This window comes from Bombus terrestris, chromosome 2, assembly GCF_910591885.1.
Source record: "Bombus terrestris chromosome 2, iyBomTerr1.2, whole genome shotgun sequence".
Classification (NCBI taxonomy): Eukaryota; Metazoa; Arthropoda; class Insecta; order Hymenoptera; family Apidae; genus Bombus; species Bombus terrestris.
Genome location: NC_063270.1, coordinates 11,642,591 through 11,665,724, shown reverse-complemented (window position 1 = coordinate 11,665,724; position 23,134 = coordinate 11,642,591). Strand labels below are relative to the sequence as shown.

Genomic DNA, 23,134 nt, shown 5'->3' with positions numbered 1-23,134 from the left:
ATACATACCTATTAACACATACCTAATAATATATTCAATTATACACCCCTACTCAAAAATACAGCTATCAAGTTAAAATGAAGAATACATTTATGGATTTATAAGGTAACGAACGTTCAAGATGGGACGATGCTTTTAACAGAACCATCGAAATGGCTTGCTTAACGACATACAAATGTATGTATCTTTGGGATAACGAATAGTGAAAATACTCAATGGCGGTGACATGAAAAAATTCATCTGCCACGCGCCGTTCACCCGATACGGCTCTTCTGCTAACCCACGTGCTACGCTCCTCAGCTTTCAGCTACACCTCCGTCGCCCACGCTGAAAGTCACGGCCCACGTTCGCGATGACGCATCTATATGCATCTGGTATTTGTTTTTACAGATAATTTAGGAGGAATAAATGGAGAAACATCGATGCATTTTGAATGATTATCTTTTATCGAGAAACCACGCGAGAATTACATAAATCCTTTTCGCGATTTATCTTTATCGTTGGATTTTTGGTGATATTTACCGTTATGAAAGTGTTCAGATATTTACCATAGAAAACTTTTATATCTATGCTTTATGTGTTACACGTATTTTGAAATTTCATCGACACTGTAACGAGACGCGACATGTTACGATTATATCGACAAATTTTGAGATCAATTTGAAAATGTATATACACGTTACAAGATATTTACTGCTGATGTGTTACTAGCATACGACGTTCAACTATTTTTCTGATCTCTGTGAGATACAAATAAACGAATAATTTTAATAACGTTTTAATTATTGAACAACAACCTGCTGAATTTTAAAACTGCTCTGTAAAAAGTAGAAAACGTAATTTATCGTATTATTTCTCTTCTATCATGAAGTCTTCAATCGCATTATTCCTACTTCATGAAATACACGTTATTTTCAAGAAACTGATACATAGCTCTATCGATCGTATTAAACGATAAATACATAAAAATTACCGGTACTTTCGTACCGTGGGATGCGCGAGACGCGTCATGGGACGCGTACGATTCGCGAAATTTTATCGTTGGACGATTCACCTGGAAAGAGCGGAGGTGAATAATAGAAAAAAAAGGGTATTTGATCGCGTTGCTTGAATTCCATTTTTTAGGGCCCCCATCTACTACCCTTTGGCCCTTTGGTGCAACTCTACAAGGGTCGCGTTAATTGTCGAGCTGACACGCGCACGTAAGCCCACCTATCGAAAACCATGTCTCATAATATATCAGCGATGACATCGAGGCTGTCGTTCGATCCCTTCCCATCAATTTGCGGCAGTGCCATGTTCCCAGCATAGACATATCCTCATTTATCCCAATGTCCTACACGTCGCCAGCCAATTTGCTAATCGAGCCAATCATCCAATCGTATTAACCTTGCCGGCCATTCAGAGACCCCGGTCTTCTTTTTATTGGTTGGTTCCTGCGACAGGTTTCACATTTGCAAACACACCAGCCTCCAAGGTGTTAAACGGTCTGGTCGTATCGGGACACGTCGTTTACCTTTATCGATCGATCTACAAGAGCCATTAACGGCTCAAAAGGATACTCGTTGCCGTGTAAAGGCGAATTTAGACTTTACACTTTGGACATGCATCGTGAACGATTTATTCGCGCGTGAAAGCTATAAAGATCGTTTCCATCTGCGGTTCATCCGGAATGACCAGCCAAAGATAGAGTCAATCTCTGCTTTCGAGTTGGATTATGGTCAGAGAAGCAATAACCGACCTGTCGAATGAAACTAAGCTATCATATCAAGATCTTCTTAAATCAATCCATAGTATCGGAAAAGAAGAATGGAACAGGTTATGGAGTTCGACCAGGAGAATCCAACTTCACGTCACAGTTCGAAACTTTTATCATCCAATACCTTTCTTCGATTCTGTATTTCATCGAAAAACTCGTTTAATTATAGATTCTATAATTTTACGATTCAATGATAATTCTATGGTTTTACAACGTTCTTACTATTTTGTTTGCAACATTACGATAAACCAAAATTTGCTTGGTCCTCGATTGGATTAAACAGCACGATGGAGGAGACTTTATCCAAAGGAATTTCGAACGAGCTCGCAGACTACAAGATAAATGGCTCGCTTTAATAACGAGAACGATGGACGACGTACGAAGATCGTACGATGTGGGATCACGTATCGACGAAAACATAAAGCATCACAGGGGATTCCTGGCACGCTCGGTTTAAGTCAGAACCGTAATCCGAACGCCCCTTTCTTCCTTTATTCCGTGAACTCCGCCCCGTGAAATTTCGTCGATAAAGACGAAACACACAGCAGAAGCAGCATGGCAGATAGATTGGCTGACTTTACGCGATCGCTCGTTAACTCGAAGTAATCGAAAATTCTTTCATCCGGAATGGGAGAAAAAAGAATGCGCCTCGACGTATGGAAGTATTCTTTAGAGTCAGGTATTTTGCCCTTTCTCCTGTATCGAACCATCGTAAATCATCCGTCGATGTTTCCAAACCGCAGCTCGTTCTTTGACTAAGCAACTTTGAAGAGAGTCTGTATGTACCGATATATCGATCTTCGTCTTTTTCATCTTTATGAATGACACCAGTGTGCTCGTTGGTATTTACCAGACTATCCACGCTATTGCCTAGGTTTCGTATTTTCTCGTAATACTTTTCTCCTTTTACGTGTAATTCTTCGTAACTCGTTACTACTGGCTATGACATCTACGTTCTAGACTTCGTCTTTCAAGGAAAATTACATAATTAATGTGTCCTGTACTGGCGTACTTCTATCGGAAGCTTCGCAGGTACAACTTTACGACTTAATTAGACTTAATAATTCTTCTACGATAGAATCATAGATACACTGAGACGAATCGTGTAACTTGAGAAATATTTTATTTACAGGAACCGGAACGTATTGAACGAAAGTTAAAGATGCTGGAACCTTTTCTTTTGAAATTTTCTTTCTACAGGAAGATAGCAAGTACCGCTTGTAATTACCAATTCGTCACAATTCGTCACAAATCTGTACACTTTGTTCAAATTCAAATAAAACTATTATAACAAATCGTAATGGTCAGAAATATTTCCCACATCTCTCTATTAGCCTTCGCTCGATTCCAGTCGGCGCGTTACGCAGTTTCCATTTCAATTACGCGAGGCTATCGTTCCCACGTAATGTGGTATCATTTACAGTGACCGAAAGCTTCGCAGGGGGGACGAAAAATCGTTAGATCTACGCGGTATCGATTTTATCGCAGCTCTCGATTTACTAGCGGCCGATTCGACCGCAGGTTCCATCGCGCACCAGCTGGAGACAGCCGCCACACGGGCAAACGTACAACGCGGCAACCAGCCGACGAACGAGTACACCGGCCCACGCCATCCGCCTCTGCGTGCAATTGCACCTCGTAGCACCGTGGAAAATTGGATAATGCGACTCGCACAAGCCGGGAACAAGCGGAATCTGACCGACGTTATACCGACAAACCGTGGCGATCTTCTTTGATCCTCGGGGGCATTTCGAATTTTCCTCCGCTTCCGGGAAGAACGATCACCCTCGATCTCACGCAGTTCCGCGAATCGCTTTCCCCTTTTACAACTTGACGTTGCGTGGGTGCGACGATCTAACCTCGACGAACGAAAGGTAAATCAAGAAGTTTTGCTTAATCGCGTTTCGCGTGGTCGTAAAGTTACGATCGTCTTATCCCGTAGAAATTGGCGATCGCACGCAACGGTCTGCGTCTAGCTAACTTGTTGGCGAAGCCTCGTTCAAATTGGTCAAATAATTTGAACTTAGGTTTGGATTAATAGCGCGAGTTGAGTTATTTGAATTAAACGGCTGTTCTGAATGAAATTTCTTTGGACAGCGGATGGTAAATAATGTGAGCAGCGAGGATAATCTATGAAAGTCGCATAGCGCAAGTCAAGTTACTTTAATTAAGAGGCTTAATTTTTCGCTTGTGTCTTTGATAACATTTATACGTCCTTATTGTTATTTCGTATCACTTTCTTATTACTTTAGTACGAAGCTGATATCGTACACGTTAATATTTTGTATATAATGACATCAAAGAGGAAATGTCTTGTATCAAGCGCCGAGAGGAAAGAAAATACTTCAGAAGTTAGAGAAGGTAGATAATTAATGACGTCAAGAACAGGAACATGTAATTGGAAATTACTCGGCTGTTTCAAGAAGTAGAAAAACTTTAATGGTACTGAAAAATAAATACCAACGCTCTGTTTTGCAATAATAGTAATGAATCAACGATAAAGAAATGCCACTATCTAAATACGTATGTTATAACGTTAATATCTTGAAACATTTGGAAATTTCCATATATATTATCAACATTTTAAGTAGCCGTGTTGAAAGCAAGGAGATTACATTGAAAATGACGATGAACGACCACCTTATTTTCAAATGTTCCGAAAAGACGCGGATTCTACTAACCGAAATTCGCTCTTTCCAACGATTATGTCTCTCCATTAGTCCGGATACTAGAAATTCCACTGTAATGGTTTTTTGAAATGATTAGTTCAATTTTCTAAAACTTCCTACGCTTAGATACATTTCGACCGGAGAAACCGGTTGTCCATAGACGATTCTGAGCTACGAAGATCGATTCCGCCAAGTGTAGCTTCTTTTTTCATCGTGTCACAGAACGAGACACTCGTTCTTTTTTTGCAATAACAAGTTATTCCTTTTTGCCGCGACCAGCGACTGAAGAACTGCGAGAAAGCGGTGCTGGCAACTGGTGTTTCGCGTCGCTTCCTGCAAAGCTAAGCAAGCGGTTGCAGTGCTACGGGGGGACACGTAATTAACGTTTATAAACCAACGTGCCCCGGAATAAAGAGCCCTGGCCGAATAGTACGCGGCAACTACCTACGTATACGGAAGTTACGACCCGTTATTTATCGCGTTATTACGCTGAATATCGTCCGCCTGTTGGAAATAACACGAGGCATTTAAGGGATCGTAAAGGACACTCGTTTCGTCTTTACGTCGTTTTCCCCTCGAAATACGAGAATTATGTTCGCCAGGTTGTTACGTGCACACGCTAGCCGCTCGTAAAAATTCTTCGCGGCTCACCACCTCCAATCTTTCCTGGATACGGTCACCGTAGATCTGATCTAGACATTTTTTATCCTTTTGCTAGCCTCGGTTTACTCCGCGCGGTGTTTCCAACGGATTAATTAGTCGGAGAAAATCCGTATTCTAATATTTAGTCTGTGGATATTTATGCAAGTTTCTATTTGTCTGAATAGGTACAATTAAACAGGTAGAATGTAGGTATAGAAAATCGTTTGATATATTAAATGTCGTATTAACTGATATAGAAAGTACTATATGTTGGATATCTTATATATCTTTGCGTCTTTAAATTTTCCATGAAAATCCGCGGTCTACTGATATCGCGATATGAAATTGAGCTATTGGTAACAGAAAAATCCTTTTATATCAGAAATATCAGAAACGGATTGTTGATACTAGGTAACATACAATTTTTTATTACACGCTACGATATGAAATCAAATAACGGTATGAAATAAAATTATTGAAACAAATAAAAATATTTACAAAGTAAAAGAATATGTAAAAAATAAAAGAATATGTGTATTCAATCTTCCAGATGATATTTGATTTGAATAAATATATTCATCAGAATAGTCATGCTCGTGTTAATTGTTTAAAAATACAATATAATCTTATTTGTACAAAATACGTATATTCAATTTTCTAAATCATATTTTATACGAATAAACATAAAAAGATTATTTTGTCTGAGCGTAACCGAAACCTGTAACGCGTAACTTCAAACGACGTAAATTTAATCTACGAAATCGTCACAATGGCCATTCAAAGGAATTCAAACGAAAATATGATGGACGTTGGATCAAAGTTGCAATTAATATCGCCGATGAATACTGAAAGCGCTTTTCTTTATCATTTCTCTGCCTTTATACTATACCACGTGATAACTAGCGGCGATATTTTTCCGAACGGCAGTGATTTCCGTGCGCTAATTGCTCCGGCCAGTCTACAAAGTAAACCATTGGAAACACGTAATGATTTTGATCGAACGAACGTTGATAAAGCTCGCGGGCTATGTATCCGATGGAACATGCAACCGGTATTCGTTCCTATTTCCCTTATCGCGTTATAAAATTATATTATACATCCAGCAGCTGAATCGATTTTACGGTACAAACCATAAAACGTTCCCACCCTTCGCCTTTGAAAATCAAATATATTCGCGCCCTATAGACGTACAATCGTGAAAATCCGTATTCCATACGAGACTAATTTTCCAAACGATAAAACGAGAGAGATATATACTGATACATTAGCACTCTAAAATATCTGGTTATTTGGTTATTTTCAACAGCGTGTTATTTAATTACAGAATCAAAAGTAAAAAGTTATACACGAATGAAAATTATTTGAAGGATAGATACATCGATAAACCGTATCTACAATTTTAATACAGCTGTTATTGATTTTTTAATTTATTTAAAAATTATTATTTCTTTATGAAATAAATTGCTTAATACTTTTGAACGTTCTCATTGATTTCTAGTTTTCTAATTTCATTTTTATCTCTAGTTTCATTTTGCTAACATTCATGCACCATTGCTAAAAATATAAATCGGCTAGAATGTTTGGATATTTCGTAGTATTAGCGTAGAAGATCGTTTACGAGACTTTTCCTTAGTCTCTCGTATAACGGGACAATTGTAGACGGCTAGGAACACAGTTTTGCAAACTAGGCGTGGATTTAACGAGCCGAGACTTCTTGAAGGGTTAATACGTTCTCGAATCGGTGACCGTGACATCGAATTAGCCGCAATTTGCTGATCGGCTTCCTTTTTTTCCATCGAACCGCGCAATTAAGGAATAAACTTCCGCTCAGACCAGGCACATGTGCACACTTTTTTCTCGATTTCATCCACGTTCCTATTGACGCAAACGAATATCGTTGATAGTGTGCAGAGTGACAGTCGTGGTTGGACTATTGGATTGCACACCTCGTTTCAAACGGATTCTCAATCCTGATCGAATACCTTATCGAAAAACGGAATCTATTTCGACACGATCGTCTAATCGAAACGGAGGAAACCCGACTGAATTCTTAAATCTTCGATAGAGGATTGTACACAGCGATTGTTGGCTCGATTCTGCCTGATACCTTTCCCAGATTACATACGTATAATATTGTTATTACGATTATTATTTACTATAGATGGGAAAAACTGCGATTGGCGTAGGAAGATAGAAATCTGCAGACGAGTAATTGAGACACGCGTTATATAAAACTTATGCATAATACAGTTAATATTATTATCTTACGAAATAATTTTTTTAATAAGTAATTTTTTTAATAAGTAATTTTTTTATTTTGTTACGCAAGGATAGTAAATCGAGACTTATAAAAAAATCCACTACAAAGGTAGAATTGTAAAACTATGGAAATTATACCGTGTGAAACGCGTAAGCTCCAGGAATTATAAAAAAGTAAAATTATTGTAGCCATATCGTACAGCAAAAGTTACGAGAACTACGTACATTCGCTACATTGTTTCACTGGAACTTTAAAAGACACAATCATAGTAAATCGAAAGATAACAAAAGATTATACCGTTTAAAATCTGCTGCAGTCTACTTTCTCTTGAAATTGACCATTCGTGATAATGGAGAACAGTACGTAGGACGCATGTACGATACTATGCAGTATAAAGTTATATACACCTGTGTGGGCGGAGAAGAAAAATGCCGTGGACGCGGGAAAGACTTGCCCTCGGCGATCAGCCGGCAGCGACGTCTTGATTACAGTAGAACCGGATCGAGTGAGAGTTATGCGACCATTCCCTCTGCTCTACACATGTTTAACTACAGACGAATCGATCACGAGTATATTTTCTCTAATTAAAACCGATACACACGACAATGACACATATTAATCGATCATCCATCGACGAAGGCTGAACATCGCGTTAAGTGCTCTTTATCTTATTAAGTACAAACAATTGTTGGCTCAACATGGATGCATTAACCGACTAATGGATACTGTTGAAGCGTATGAGAATTTAATGCAGCTTAAATTCAGCGCAGTTGTAATTATTTAATACCGCTCCACTTACAATATCCACGTACTCTCGTAAATTTCAATATGGACATATTTACAGTGGCTGAGAAAAATACTCGAACATTTATGATGAACAATTTCTATGAATACATCACGTGCGTTATACGAAAGTTTTCCAAGTTTCATTAAAACTATAATGAGACATGATTTTCATGACGATATTGGTAGAGTTTGCAACAAAGTCCAAAATTTATATACAGTGGTTCGCAAAACTTTCAAGTTCTCGTTGTCTGCGTTGCAGGAAACATTTTCAGATATCATTAACACTGCAATGAGACAAAACTGTTGAGATTGCATTGACAAAATTTGATCCAATCTGAAAATGTATAAAAATATTTAAAGTTTATTTAACCAAAGACTGATTAATTATCACACAATTATATTAAGTGTTAAAAACACTGAATGGAACATTTTATATTACACTATTATAATGGACAATGTACTAATTATACTTTACAAATATATTAGGTTGTCCGAAAAGTTTCTTTCGTTTCACGAGGAAATAATAGACGCACAATGTTTTTTGTCGAATTACGTACAATCCATTTTGTTACGTTGAGATAAACACCGCGACATTTCACAGACTTGGTTTCACGTTTATATGAACGTGCACTGTTGTAAAAAACACGTTTGCGAAAGAAAGATACTTTTCGGACAATCTAATGCATACTCATGATACTTCAGTCTCATTGCGGTGCTAATGAAATTTCAAAATAATTCGTGTAAGACCTATACATAATCTATGTATCGATAAATATTGCTGCAAGTGTCTGAATTTTTTCGTGAGCAATTATACACGCGTAATTAAAACGGTATAATAAATTCAGTATAATAAATATAATAAATTCGTTTCCGCAACGACACGACGTCGATAATTATGTGCTCAGGTACGATCGCAGGAAGCTTGTTCCTTCGGCAGGAATTACTTCCGCGATTCGACGCCAAGATTCGACTAATTATGTGCTCGTCTAAGTGCAAACAGAAATCGACAAGCGACGTCCTTCGAGGAGACTGAGAAACGGAACGACGGTCTGCGAACAATATCCGATGACGAGAATTTCCAGCTTGCTAATATGTACATTGGAACTGAAAGCTGTAGGGTCACAGTACAAGATACGACGAATATTAATTTAATTAAAATATCCCTAGCACTGCTTATACTTGTTAAATAATCGCCACTTCGTAATTACGAAGAGGATAATAACCGCGGAAAGCTTGCAATCTCACTTGCGTATTAATCTAGCAGCGTGTGTCCCCAGTGGCAACCAGTTCAATTAGAAAAATGAACTAGCCTTCTCGTGTAATGCAACAAGGCCTCGTTTCCAACCATGATTCCTGAATGTTGTACTTATTAATTAAAATTGATTTAAGTACATTAATACACGAGATCCTGTTGTTTCGCATTTACATTCTCGCTTGAAAGTCTCAAGCTCATGGAAGGATAACAGTTACGTTAAAAAGTTTTCCTATTTTTTCAAACGGGGAATGATCGAAAACAATAAAAAGGGAAAGTCTGTCGTCGATAATTGTTATTAGTGAAGGAATAAAAATTCCGTCATTGATATCCTGTTTAACGATAATCGGAAAGCAACTTCATCGTCTATAACAATCATAAAAAAAAGAAGGAATCGTCGACACGATTTCGAATTTCATAATGCCATTTCCATACGAAAAACGTAGCTAAGAAAATCGTAGGTCTTCGTTTAAATTCCCTATGAAATAACAGACAATTCACTATCGATGACTCGAGGTACTTGGCATATTTATAAACGAGGGTTTACGTCAACGTAGCTTATCGATATAACGGAGTGGTTCTCGATATGACGAGTTGGCGAAGGGAGTAACCGCAAAAATGGTGGTTAACGTAGCGGTAAAAAGGCGAGATGAATGTCGCAGAAATCCGAGCCATGGGAGAGGGATAAAAGTTAAAGCGACTGGAGAGCATGCAAAGGGTAATCTCGTCGGGGTAAATCGTAGGGAACAACGAGACGCGGGCAGAGCAATCTCTGCCTCGAGATAGCGTCCTCTTCCTTTCTATTCCTCCCCCTAGTCCGGTGCAAGTTAAAGCGGGGAAAGTTAGGGGTGGAGATTATGGTGGACGAACACGAAACGCTGCATCGTTTCCCTTCGTGCGGACGAAGCTGCCGCTGCTTCGCTATAATCTGCTGCTCCCTTGCTGTCTCTGGTAACGACTTCCAGGCGAATTGAGAGACAGCGTGTTCAAGGATTGTTCGCGTACGGTTACGCGAAAGCGGTGTTTACCATCTACCTGTGCATTTCGCTTCCAGAGGCGGTCGTTGGTCGAGACTGGACAAACGTTTGAAATATTCGCCTATTTGCATAAGGGGCGCAACGGATGCGCTCATGCTCGCGTCGATGGAAATGTTGCAAAAACAGTAACGATACCGCGTTCAGAGATCGCTTTATTTGTTCCACGTCGAGTCACGTTCATGTGATACGTCGACAATGAGATAGATTTGCTTGAATTTCGCAGGATAAACTAATAAGTTTTCTATGATAACTAAATGTCGGTATTATTGTTTTCACCCGTGTGTGAACGCGAATGATGCGTCAAGTTAGATTCACCTGTTTCACCAGATATCGATTAAGCTGGCGCGCGAATGGTGGCAAAAATATATGTTCGCACTCTTTTCGTAAAACATTTTCGATCGGGTGATTTTCCAACGTATTTTTTCCCCTCTTTCCTCTCTTTGCTTTTTCTTTTAAGAGTACGTATACGCAGATTTAGGGAATATGTTTGGAAATGGACTGTTTATCGTCGTGGAGTCAATAAGCCGATGACACGTTGCGCAAACATTTGATTTAAACGACGAATACGTCTCATCGGTGGGTAGTCTACGATGACTCACGATAGGATTTGACCATCGATTTACTTTGTTCCCGAGGATTTATCGTGGAATATAAAATCCACCATTCTTTTTGCATTTATTGTGGTAAAAGGGTCAATAGCTTCGTTCGATACGATCGCAACCGTTCAACTCAAGATCGAAACTTCTTTATGGGATCTGTTCGCTGGCAGAAAGAGAGAGAGAGAGAGAGGAGAGAGAGAAAGATACAACGCGAAGGCAAACAAAACGGCATCCAGACGGCTGGTTGAAAGCAGCCTTCGAGTTCGCCGAATCCATTAAGTTCCGTACTTTGAATACCACTAGCATCGAAGTCGAGTCGTCTCGGTATGCGAACCTTCGCACGGATCCTTCCGGAAGCGGAGGAAGTTTACCGTTTGCGTAGGACACGAACAACATTCGTCGGCCGAATTGACTCTTCGATAGAATAAAGAATTTACCTTTGACTAGATTTCCAACGACATTATAAAATGCGATTTGTTTTAACGAGACGTGTTCTCCGACCGAAAGGAAAACACATGCTGGTCGTCCTTCCGTGAAAGAAGAAACCCGCTTTGGTGAACGTCAATTGCTGTCGTGACAAATTTCGTTCGAACGCGAAGCAATTGCTTCCTGTATGCTAACGAATTCCGTGCACGTCTCTTAAAAAAGTTCCTTCCGTCGCTCGGGTGGTGGTTAAAAATTTGTGAAAAGGCGGACGAAGAGAGAACAAACGTCGATAGCCGAAGTTTGCGATCAAGAATGGCCCGGAATTCCAAATACGTAATAAGGAGCTATTCAATTGTACAAATGTAATTGCTTAATCGTAGATTCGTTAAAAGGATTAGTAAACATACGAATACGATATATGAAATGAAATAAACGAAGAAACGAGGAATAAAATAATGTTTCGTCCTTCTGGATGGGATTAGCATCTACGAATCTCGGACGATATTTAACCAGATGCAAGCCAACTATGACGAGTTCCTATCGAATATATTGTCAATTTGTCAATACCACTTAATGACAAAATCCGCGATCACTTAGTTGCCAACCCAATAGGAGAAGAAAAATCTCCTATAGAGAAGAGAGGGCGAAGGAAGAAACATTTTCGTAGCTACCGCATCCTAGTGGTATGAAAATTTTCATACTCGAAATGTCATACGTGGCATTTTATCATCCGAAACGCGCTTTCTCTATTTCATCTCCTGTCACCGATATGAAATTCGCTAGGATACTTCGATATTACACGTAGAAGTAAATCGAATTCGGTTTCCTCGGTGTTATTCTCGAGAAGGATCCACTGGTTGGGAGGATTAAAATCTTTACGATCACTTTTCTCGGTCCGTAAGAGGATCAGTCTCGCTTCGTCGCACTGAAAATACCTATTGGAAGGTAGCATCGGAGCATAGTTCTCAGCTTTGCATACAATTCGCTTTCTCCTTCGAAAATGGAACTCGATCGAACGAATTATCACGAAACTTGACAGTTTAAGGGCACAAAATGTGCAACTCGAATAGAACGAACTTCGTAACGACACGTGAAAACGTTCCTGTCTATGTTTCTGTGAATCGAAATTTCTCTATTCTCCAACTTAATGTACGGAAATCCGTGTTTGTTCTAATATCGTTATCGGGTCGTTCGGAAAATTCGTAGCGTTTTTAGTAATCGTAGCACTCGTTTCATTATGTCCTCTATGTTATATGCTTCGTCGTATTATGTACTTTCGCGAAAAAATTGCGATGCAGCGATTGCAGAAGAATATTATTTGACATTAGTCGATAGAAAGAGCATCGTATTTCGATAAGGAAAAAATATTTTATAAATATAACTAAAAAACTATTTAATACTAAACTAATACGATACTAATAATAACTAATAATAATAATACTATTAATAACGATAACTAAAAAATATTTGATATTCATCAAGAGCGTAATTCATCTTATCCATATTTTAATCCTTTCTTTTTATTATTTTTTCTTATTGTTCCCTATTTTAAGACTTTCATAAAACAGTGTTTTCACGGTGGAAAGCGAGATATTACAGAGGTCTGCAAAAATTGTTTTTCGCAATTCATCGATGAGAGACTCAACGTTAACTTTTGCCATGAGCTTCTCGCATAAATATAATATGCGTTACATCCGCGATTTAATCCTCTTCGGCAAGGAATTCCTCGTTCTTTGATGTAAGGTAGAGTCAAGATGTCTGCTCGAAAGAGCTGGCTACAAGATCGTAACGTCGAAGAAGATAAAGTCTAGCTTGACGCTTATTGACACGACGCGAATACAAGCCTGATTTAACGAGGGAAACTTTAATTGCACAATTAGCAATCTCGGGAACTGAAAACTTGTTAACCATCGACTTCCTCCGCAGAAAACCCCGACAGGCAATACGGCGGATTACACGTGGTGCGCCCCAAAAGAATGAAAATCCAATTGGCGACGTAATGGAGGATCGTGCCTTGGGTTCCTTCCCGCCTACTTAGTATCCCTCTGATCCCTACAAACTCTCAACTCCCTTGGGGACTTGCTTTTGGTTACGTCGATGATCGTTATTTTTCCATTTTAAAATCTATAAGAGATCACTCGCATAAAAGATACAGATTTCATTTGATTATTTATACTTGATGTGATTTTTATTATATAACACGAAATACATAAACTTTTCTATCGCAATCATATAGATAGTATCATGTAGAAGCTTTAATAACAATCCCTAACAATCATTTGATTTTATCTTTACGAGCGAGAAAGTACATTAAAAAATTACTAAACCTTCAAAAATAATTTGGCTTGCTCGGTTAATACGAACAAACGAACGATATTAAGTGTATGAAAGCAATGAAACTGTCCTAACTTGTTTCTATGGTTCCCAAACTACCAACAAAGCCTCATCGCTCCCCCCCCCCCCAAAAAAAAAAAAGGAGAAGGTAGGAGGAGTCAGTTGACGAATTTCCTGGTAACACTGTGTTTCCAATTGTGTTATTTAAATCGCGTAGTGTTTGTACGCTGCCACCTACGTCCATTCGACGAGATCGTATAGAACGAAAGCAGCAGGGATGACATTTCATTCTGTCGTGACACATTGCCGGTACACGGCGAAGCCACCACGGGCTCTAATCAAAACAGTGTCCGCGTGCTTCAGCCCCATCATTCTTGGATTCACCGGTTCCGGCTATTAGGAAGGGAAAATAAATAACCGTGGCCCTGTCCTTTTATTCAAATAGTGATATTTCCATTTGCCTCTCGCTGCTCGTACACAATAGCCAAAGAGAATGAAACACGGCGCGCGTATTCATCGAAAAGGCGTGCCGGCGCAGCCGATGGTAGAGAAACATAAGAGCGATCTTGCGCTGACTTTCGACGTGCGACAAGGGGTGCGAGCCTCCCCTCTGTTAGCCCATTACTCAGCGGACGTGTCCTGCTGCCAGGTACAATTTGTTCGACTCGCGGAAGCGAGAAGAAACGACGAACCTCACGTTGTTCCGTGACAGATGAGCTTCGCTGAGTCGCCGGTGGAAAAGAAAAAATGAACGACTAAACGTCCGACTGTCGTAGGAAAGAAGAGAAAAGAAGATTGGAATTCTTTTCTTTGAGCCGTCGAACGATGTTTCATCATCGTATGCGTAACAACAATTTCAAGAGACACGGCTTTGCGTGGAAATCGTATTTTCATTCGCGGCCCTTTTTCATCGAGCAGGTGGCAAAGCCGAGCGTAATCAGGCGAACGCGAGCAAGTTATTTCCACGGCTCGGGAGAGGGAATGTTAATCGAGCTAGAAGAAGAAAACCTTCGGCTCGACGCCGCGTACTAACACCTTTTCATGATCGACAACAAGGAAATTACGCTTTAACGCCGTGGCGTAAGAAAACGCGGTCGCAAAAGGGACGGCTTACGTTCGCTCGGCGCGAGGAAATATTCCAAAGAAAATAACCTTCCAAGTAAGTTGCAAGTACGTCAACTTTCAACATGTAGAGTATTTTCCGCGACTATGGAGAAAAATGTTAAAACCTCGAAAATAAGCATTTGAATAAATTCTTCTTGACACTATATAGTCCACTTAGTCGTAATAACGAAAGAAAATGATCGTTGGAAGATAATTAGGAGAAACTGCGTGTAATTAAAGTTCCATCGTACAAAACGACATTTGACGTGCGACAGGCTAGTCTATCTTATGAAAAATAAAAAAGTATCCGGATAATTTTGAGCAGGCTAGTGTATGAGAATTCTAGGAGTAAAATACGTTCGTGATTCTCCGCAAAATTACCAACGCTTGTAACCGTCTCTGGTCGATAGAATGACACTGCCGTGTACCGTGAGGTCGTGAATAGGATCTACAGCTTTCGGTTTGAAAGAGAACAGTTTCGGGTTTGACCCACTCGGAGGAACGAAGGGATAAGGATTCGAATATCTCCTGGCAAGTAGGAATAAACGGTAAGAAAATAATCCCCACGATTCTAAACGAGATGCCTTCCTGCTTTAGAGTCCTCATCCTCTGCATTCACCGACGAAGAGGAGGTTCGTCGGTGCACGCGGTTATCCATTCAGTCTGAAACGGTCCTCTATCCCTCAGCCTCTTTCGTTCGTCTACCTCATTTTTTATTTCAATATTATTCGAAGCTTCTTAGACGGCGATATCGCCAACTACCTAGGTATAATACAAGTACGGTTATAAAGGAAGAATTCTGAACTCGAACAAGGTAGCTTTCGAACGAAACGACATCGTTCAGCTTAATTTTCCCGAACGGAAATTCTCGTCCATTAAAAAGTTGCTTGGTAGAAGAACCGATGGATGAAGAGCGTCGTGTCGCGTTAAACTATCGGATCGAGGCAGAGTTTCACAAGCAATCGCACAACCTGTTCGACGTGTTGATCCACCGAACTCAAAGCTCATCAATGAACGAACAGAGCATCGGCAAAGCTTTGACACCAACACCGACGACCAACGTAGCGGAATCGAAGTACGCGTAATCCCGATAAACCGTCTACGATCGATTTTCTTTCTAGAAAAACATTTTCTCCTTTATAGAGACAAAATTGTCCCGACGAATGTTTCTGATTAGAAGTCGCTAGAACACGTTAGGCAAACATCGTTGGCAACGTTTCGCCGAAATTCACGGCGCACTCTGTCCGCTTGGCGTTGATTCGAAGAGCAATCAACAGCAGCAGACGCGTGTCGGCTGCGTTTGCGATCACGCTGGAAAATTAATTCGCCACGAGAGCATATCCTGCGATCCTGTGTTCCTGGTTCTCTCAAATAGACCGAAAGAGAGGGTTTGGAGCGAGGATGGAAAGTCGGCAAGATTTAATCGCGTAGCGAAAGTACGTAGAAACGGGGAAATTAATATCGTAGGAGGAGGAAGAGCACGGTGAAAGGGCGTTTAAAGTTTACAGGCGAGCGATGTGACTTTAGACGGCGTAAAACAAAAACGTCGTCTGGCGAGGACAAAGGTGGAAAAGTTCCTTCTATTTTCTCGCCGGTATTTCTCGCCGCTAAAATGGATATAACAAAACGAAACGACCGAGATGAAGGAGGAAAAAAAACGTCAAGAAAGATCGGATGGTGTCGGTATTTCGAGGAACACCTCGATATTCTGCAGAGATCGTTTCTTTCTCATTCCAACCTGTTTCGTTCCTTCCTTTCGACATCGTCGACTGTTGGCGGCCAATAAGGAAGCTCGAATGCTTGCTCTCGAGATCCCTTTCCTCTGGGAAACATCCGAAGAAAGAGAGAGAGAGAGAGAGGAAGAAAGATCGAATCGTCTCTCTGTTTGCCAAGCGAAAACAGGTGCCGCGAAAGACTCATGCCAGCCGCTTAATTACTTGGGGAATTCCATCGAACGTTTAGGAAACTGGAATCGTGCGAAGAAGTTCCAAGATTGCGAGATAACGTGGCTCCTAGCGCCGCCAACTTGACGACTAATTCTATTTGTTTCGTTACTTTCAATTACGGTGCACGTGTCAAGGAAGGAGAAAGGAGAACTCGTTGTTCCTTTCGAAATTATACAATTTCAGTTTTCACGAAGTTTTCAGTGCACGCTGGCACTTTTCGAAAACTTTTCAGCCTTTTATCCGGAACGACACCTTGGTGGAATTCCTCCGATTGTACCTTAAGAGAAAGAAGCAAAGTTTCCAAGTTCCTATCGCGTAGAAATATCTTCTCGAATACATGTTTAGGGCTAGACACATTGCACGCGACTGATACGCGTCATTTTTGCAGTCGTGTCGATTTAATGGCACGTTTGGCAGATACGTTTATTTATACGGAGAGATAAAAATAATCAAAGGCGAAGACGTCGCGTCAAATTGACACGATCACGTGCAGGAATAGACGGAGGCGTAGACGCCGCGTCATATCCTAAAAAGTAATTGAGCACGAAACGTATGACACGTTAGATTGACGCGGTAAAATTCAGAATTAATCGAAGGTGAATACGAGGCAAAGTAACGCGATAACGTCCAAAAATAATTTTCATCTTCGTTTATAATTCAAGAACGCGATGTCAAATCGATAAGCTACGAAAATAATTTTCACTTTCGTTACTCTAACGTGAAGCTACGATGCCGACCAGACGCGTCAAGATGCAAAAATAATTCAAGACGAAGACAGGACGTCGGATCGGCGTTATCGCGAGAATAACGAGTGGCACTCGCGTTCAACGGACTTTGGACAATTCATGACAAAAAATACTGATTCGAATTCCGTTATTTCCAATACGATCCTAGCGATATAGTGGCACGAGATCGTTCTTCGGGCTTCGATGTAAACCTGCACAAGCGCGATTGTTGGAATTCGTGCTTTAGTTCGTGCCAAACACATTCTAACACTCTCGCACACCTCCTCTGTGGCTTGACGCACGGTACAACGCGGTTTGACGCGGTTTCACAAAGAGACAACCCGGCGTGCGCCATTGTACGGGCTCGCGAACAGCTCTCCTGCCGGGTCTTCCACGCGACCACGCGAGTTATTGAATTCGCGTTTCAACGCCGGCTTATTACCGAGCGGCTTGTGATAGCACGGCATTCACCGCACACCGGGGCGTCGCTGCTGGAAACATCGCGTTTGAAACGTCTGACGCGCGATTTCGCCGCCACAAGAGAAACTCTCGAGACCTCGCAAGTCTGAAAAAGTTAGATCCGCGAACAAGTGTATCGAAATCGTGGAACGGAACCGCTGATTGGAAGCTTTAAAGCGGAACGATTTCTTGCACGGAAGCAACGTTGAGGGATTCGCTACTTCGGAGCTGGCAGTCGATTCAATTCGGTTTATCACGCCGCAATCTCCCGTTGTTTCTAGCTCCGACAGAATTGTCGTTGCGATGCTTTTTATTTTCTCCGCTTTCAGACTTTCACGGTACGGTTTTGTGCTTTATATCGGGTTCAGACTATTCGAAGTTTCTTGGTGTAAGCCGTGTCCAGAATTATATCTCGATGGTGAAATTTTGAAAAAAATTGCAACTAGATTCTTCGAACGAATTAAGCGAAATACTTAAACTGTAACGTGTCCGATATCATGAAGCTATACACTCGTACTTGTTCAGAACTACTAGTACTAATAGTATGCTTGATAATCTGATACAAAGCGTGATGCCCGACTCATATCGTTACAGACACGAGTAATATTCGTTTGAGATAACAATACATAATGCGTTAGGAAGAAAATTTTTATTCTAAAAGGCACTGGCAACAGCAACGAATTAACGATTGAAATGTTGTAAAATGAAATGCAGAGAAAAATGACAATCATAAGAATTATTTTCCAAAATTTGATATTTAAGATTCGTGTAATAAACGAATAAAGTCGTGAAAATAGTTCTTTGCTTTCTTGAGGTTTTAATCGGAGTTGGCCAGTTTGGCTTTCGAAACACTCGTATACATTGATCGCGTTCGTGTCACGAATCATTGGTCAAAGATCAAGCCTTATTTAGTTAGTCAGCTGATATCTTTATAACACCAGACGACGTCTCAATGGGCCACTTGACCTTCTGATCCAGCTAACTGCAATACTGGCGAACCATCGGAACACGCAGTTTACACTCGAAAGTTTCGAATAGCCTTTTATTTTCTTAACTTTTTGGCGCTGAAACGAAGTTAGTATCGTTTTTAGATAACTCTTCGGTGCCTTCGATCTGTCTTTCTTTTTCGCTGTACTTTTTCTCTTTGTCTCTGACTGAACGTACGAAATAAATCCAACGAGTGGCATGTGTTCCGCTTACATCGAGGTTCCGTGTAAATTCACGTGGGTGCAAAATGATGTACTGAATCGTAAAACACTTGCACTGGGTAGGGGAAACTGCGTCGTTGGCACCCCTCCGTTAAAGACAGTCTGGAATTTCGAGGGAGGAATTTCACGGTGGAACGCCTTTGCACGTCGAAAGAACGCGAACGCGGCCGAAAAACGAACTGGTGGAATTGAAGTTCGAATTACCGAGGCAGGATACGCGTAGTTTCGCGCTACCGCGAATAAATGGAATTTTAGAAGAGCCTGGAAAAAAATCACCGACTCGAAATTGGCGGAGAACTCTCTGCTCATGAATGAAACCAGCTACTGAAACCTCTTCCACGTCGGTCTCGCGTTAATTTCATCAATTTTGTGGCCAAACGCGAAATAGTTGGCGAACAGACAATTATCGAGGAGAATCGATCCAGCTGTTTGCTTAACGTATTTTATTTCCACTGCTTTCAGTAAGGAATTAAGTGGGAGAATAATTCTTTTCCAAAACGATACAATTCCGTGTAAACAAAATAAATCACGGCGAGAAATCGGGTACCGTTCGTTCTCTGGCGAATCTCTGCGTTGGGAATTCACTTTGTTTATTTTACAAGCGTACTTTACATGGAAACAAGCAACATTTTTTCTCTGACGTTAAACAATAAACCCGTTCAACGTTGCGAGAGGGAATTTCCCGTCTTTCAAAAGTGTTTAAACGAACCAAGAGGCAAGAGCTCGCGAACTAATCGAGACACAGAGCTCCGAAAGTTCCGTCTGTTACATCGTTTTATTCATTGCAGGACTTCGGAAAGCAGACAAATGAGCGAAGAATTTTTCTCCAGGAATGCTGGATTACCGTGGATCTCCTTTCATAATTACATTCACAAATGCCAGAGAACTCCGCTTTCTGATAGTTCTACGATTCTTTTTTATCAGTTTCTCTGCTCTTCTCGTATGTGAATTCACTCGATGAATCTTTTAGCAGGCCGAGTATAGTCGCTCTCGAGGCATCGAATTTTAATTATTTACGTGTGATCATGTGTCCCGTAACTAACGTGCGCAAAAAAATCCCCGCCATGGGAGACGTTATTTGTCAAAAAAATTATTCCAGAGAATTTCCACATTCCATTAACGACTAACTTCGTTATACGTTCGGAAAAAGCTGACCGTTTCATAGCGATGATGCGTAGTTCATTTAAATATTCGAACACGAAGGAGAGACGTTATTTTCCAGACTGGCTCCTATTTCAAGAATTGCAAAAACGAGGAACGAGCTCGACCGGCTGCGACGAAACTTCCGCGCGCTTCCGATATTACCGTGAACGCGGATCATCGATTGCGCTTCCGAAACGATTTCAGATAGAATTTCGCAGATGCGTGTGTGCCAACACGAAAAACCGAAGGCAATATTGCCTCGTTCGTTCTCCTGGTACATCACTACTGGTTCAACAGCTGAGAGGATAAATATTATAACAGGCTAAAAATCGATGCTCTGCCGATCAATTTGCAGCGGGCTGTCGGATTTAATCGTTTAGTAAGGAATAATTCTATTTCCGGCGATAAAAGCGAGATGGTATCGAAGAACAAAAGTACGTAATACGCGGTAGTGAAATACGAATTGTAAAACACTCGAAGTCAAAGTAACTTTAACAATGGAATTGAAAATATACGTGTAAAATATAAGCGAAACGAACGTCATGATGAAATAATGTGTGTGCACGTCGAAAATATATATTTGAATATGAAACGTAGAAAACTTGTATGGGCATATTACGTGCGTGGAAAAGACTTTGTTGAAATTTAATTGGCACTCGAAAGAAATACCAATTAGCATGATTGCAATGACCTAGCTCTTGTATCTTTGTTTTTATACGTCTCAACGAAAGTTTTAGAAAGGCATAGAAGGCAATGAAATATCGTGCTAGGACAAACATTATTACTTCATTCTTTTGAGATCAAATATAGTACAATAGGTCTCAAAGTAAGCCTCAAAAAGATTGCTAAATTTTTACAATTTTTCTTGTATCAATAAGATCCTTCATGCTATAAGATTCCATGAAAAATAGAACTGTATATTTTTCTATTTGAAAAATTATGCTTACCCTAGCTTTTGAAATATGTTTGAATTATATCCCATATAGTCCATATTGTTATATTAGTGTGGTCACTGTTGAAAGAAAAACGAAAGGATTAAAACGAAGATATTTCCAACGAAAAACATCTTACTTCAAAGATAGAATTATAGCCGTAATTATTTTATTTTAGATCGAATGTATTAACGACTGATGCGCGTTACAATAATCGGGATCTTTTTTATGATAGAATGATACAACGTGTGTAAAGTGTTCCCAGATTACAAATATAGTCTTATTTGATCAACTTGTTCTTCGAATGGACCGTGAAGCGCATTAAAATTTCCAATGACGGTCGATACCGAAGTCGCGGTAGCAATTAACGGCCCCAGTAATCGTGCGGTTTGCAGGGGAAAAATTAATTGGGCCATTTTTCATGCGGCATACAGTGTAGAGGACGCGCACGAAGCAGGAAGTACACCACGCGTGGTTTGTTACCACGAGAGGTATCGAGCAATCAAGTTAATGAGGAAAGAGGAACGGAGTCGATGGGAGGAGAGCGAAAAAGAGACACAATGAGGAGGGCCTTTCACCTAATGGTTTGAGAAACGTGCTCGTTGGCCCGCGCCACGCCATTTATGGCAACACGGCCGAGCTCCACGACGATTTTCATCCGACGACCCTCCGAATTGCGTTTCCTCCTTTTGTCCCCGATCGAGTAACGACCATGTTACACTTACCCTGCGTCATCGATGTGCAGCTTCAGGCCAATCTTCGATACGCATGTCCACTTTAGAATTTTCGAAAATTTTCTCTCGTTACGACTCGGTTACGTATCCTGAAACGCACATAGGCAATTGGTAAGTTAGAGTCGTTTATAGCAACAATTATTATATCATTTATAGTGGATTAAAATGGAAATAACAGAAAAAAGAAACCAGTGTGTTTGTATAGGAAATTGGAAAGATCATCCAGGGTTGAAGGGTTAACACGTTCACGACGTATGATATACTTTTACGTCAAGTTGAAAGCTGCATCGTGCTACGAATAGCGCAACACCGTGTCACCTACTAAAATTGTTTCGGGAAACTACGATAGATTATTTAGAAACTATGAGCGGTAATCGGAATATTAATTGCAGCTTGAAATTACGATTAGAATAGATACTAAACGAAATTAATCTCTGTTATACAATTGTATTATATTTGGTGCTTGAAATCATGCCAACAGATATGTACATATAGGTATATATAAATATACATAAATATAAATACGTAATACACATGCAAAGACAATATTTAATATATATCGTTACCTTTTAATATTTTATAAAGCACTAGCTGTCCGCTCACGATTTCGCCCCTACAGCTTTTATATTGATGAATTTATATTTATTACCCTCTTTTTGGAACATCCTTTAAGAGTGGAATTAAAAAAAAAAAACATTCAAATACGTGTTTGTTTATCTTTAACAGGAAGTTCATATGCCAAATTTCAAGTTTACAGACATGGTTATCCTCTGAGAAAAAAACTTATCCCTTTTTAGCTGCCATAAAAGTTGCATGTTTTGCTCAAATACGCGTTTGTTTATTTTTAACGAGGGGTTCATATGCCGAATTTTACGGCTCTAACTTTAGTAGAATTAAACCCGTAAAAAATTTTTATCATCCTGTTATCCCTTTAGGCTCCGTATTTACAAATATCTTTTTTCATTTCATGTATACATTACAGAAAAAAGTATAATACATCTCCAAATTTCACGTTTCTAAATACAACAATAAGTAGTCAGTCAGACTTTATATATTGGTATATAGATAATATGTAGGTAAATGTATTCAAATTTGTACCTAGAATAATATATAGTCTAC

General features: G+C 40.0%; 1 protein-coding gene across 2 annotated transcripts in view; it reads right to left on the bottom strand.

Annotated features, from left to right (window-relative positions):
- Positions 1 to 23,134, bottom strand: part of LOC100645516 (CD151 antigen) — an 89,489-nt gene that overhangs the window by 40,949 nt on the left and 25,406 nt on the right. Inside the window, exons 2-3 of one of the 2 annotated variants that reach the window (XM_012318551.3) lie at positions 22,007 to 22,104; positions 21,297 to 21,361 (exon numbers count right to left, since the gene is read on the bottom strand). In XM_012318551.3, the coding sequence (XP_012173941.1) occupies positions 21,297 to 21,340 (44 nt within the window). In that variant the 5' untranslated portion in view covers positions 21,341 to 21,361; positions 22,007 to 22,104. The remainder of the gene's footprint in view (positions 1 to 21,296; positions 21,362 to 22,006; positions 22,105 to 23,134) is intronic. The other variant, XM_003393863.4, reaches the window with a different exon arrangement.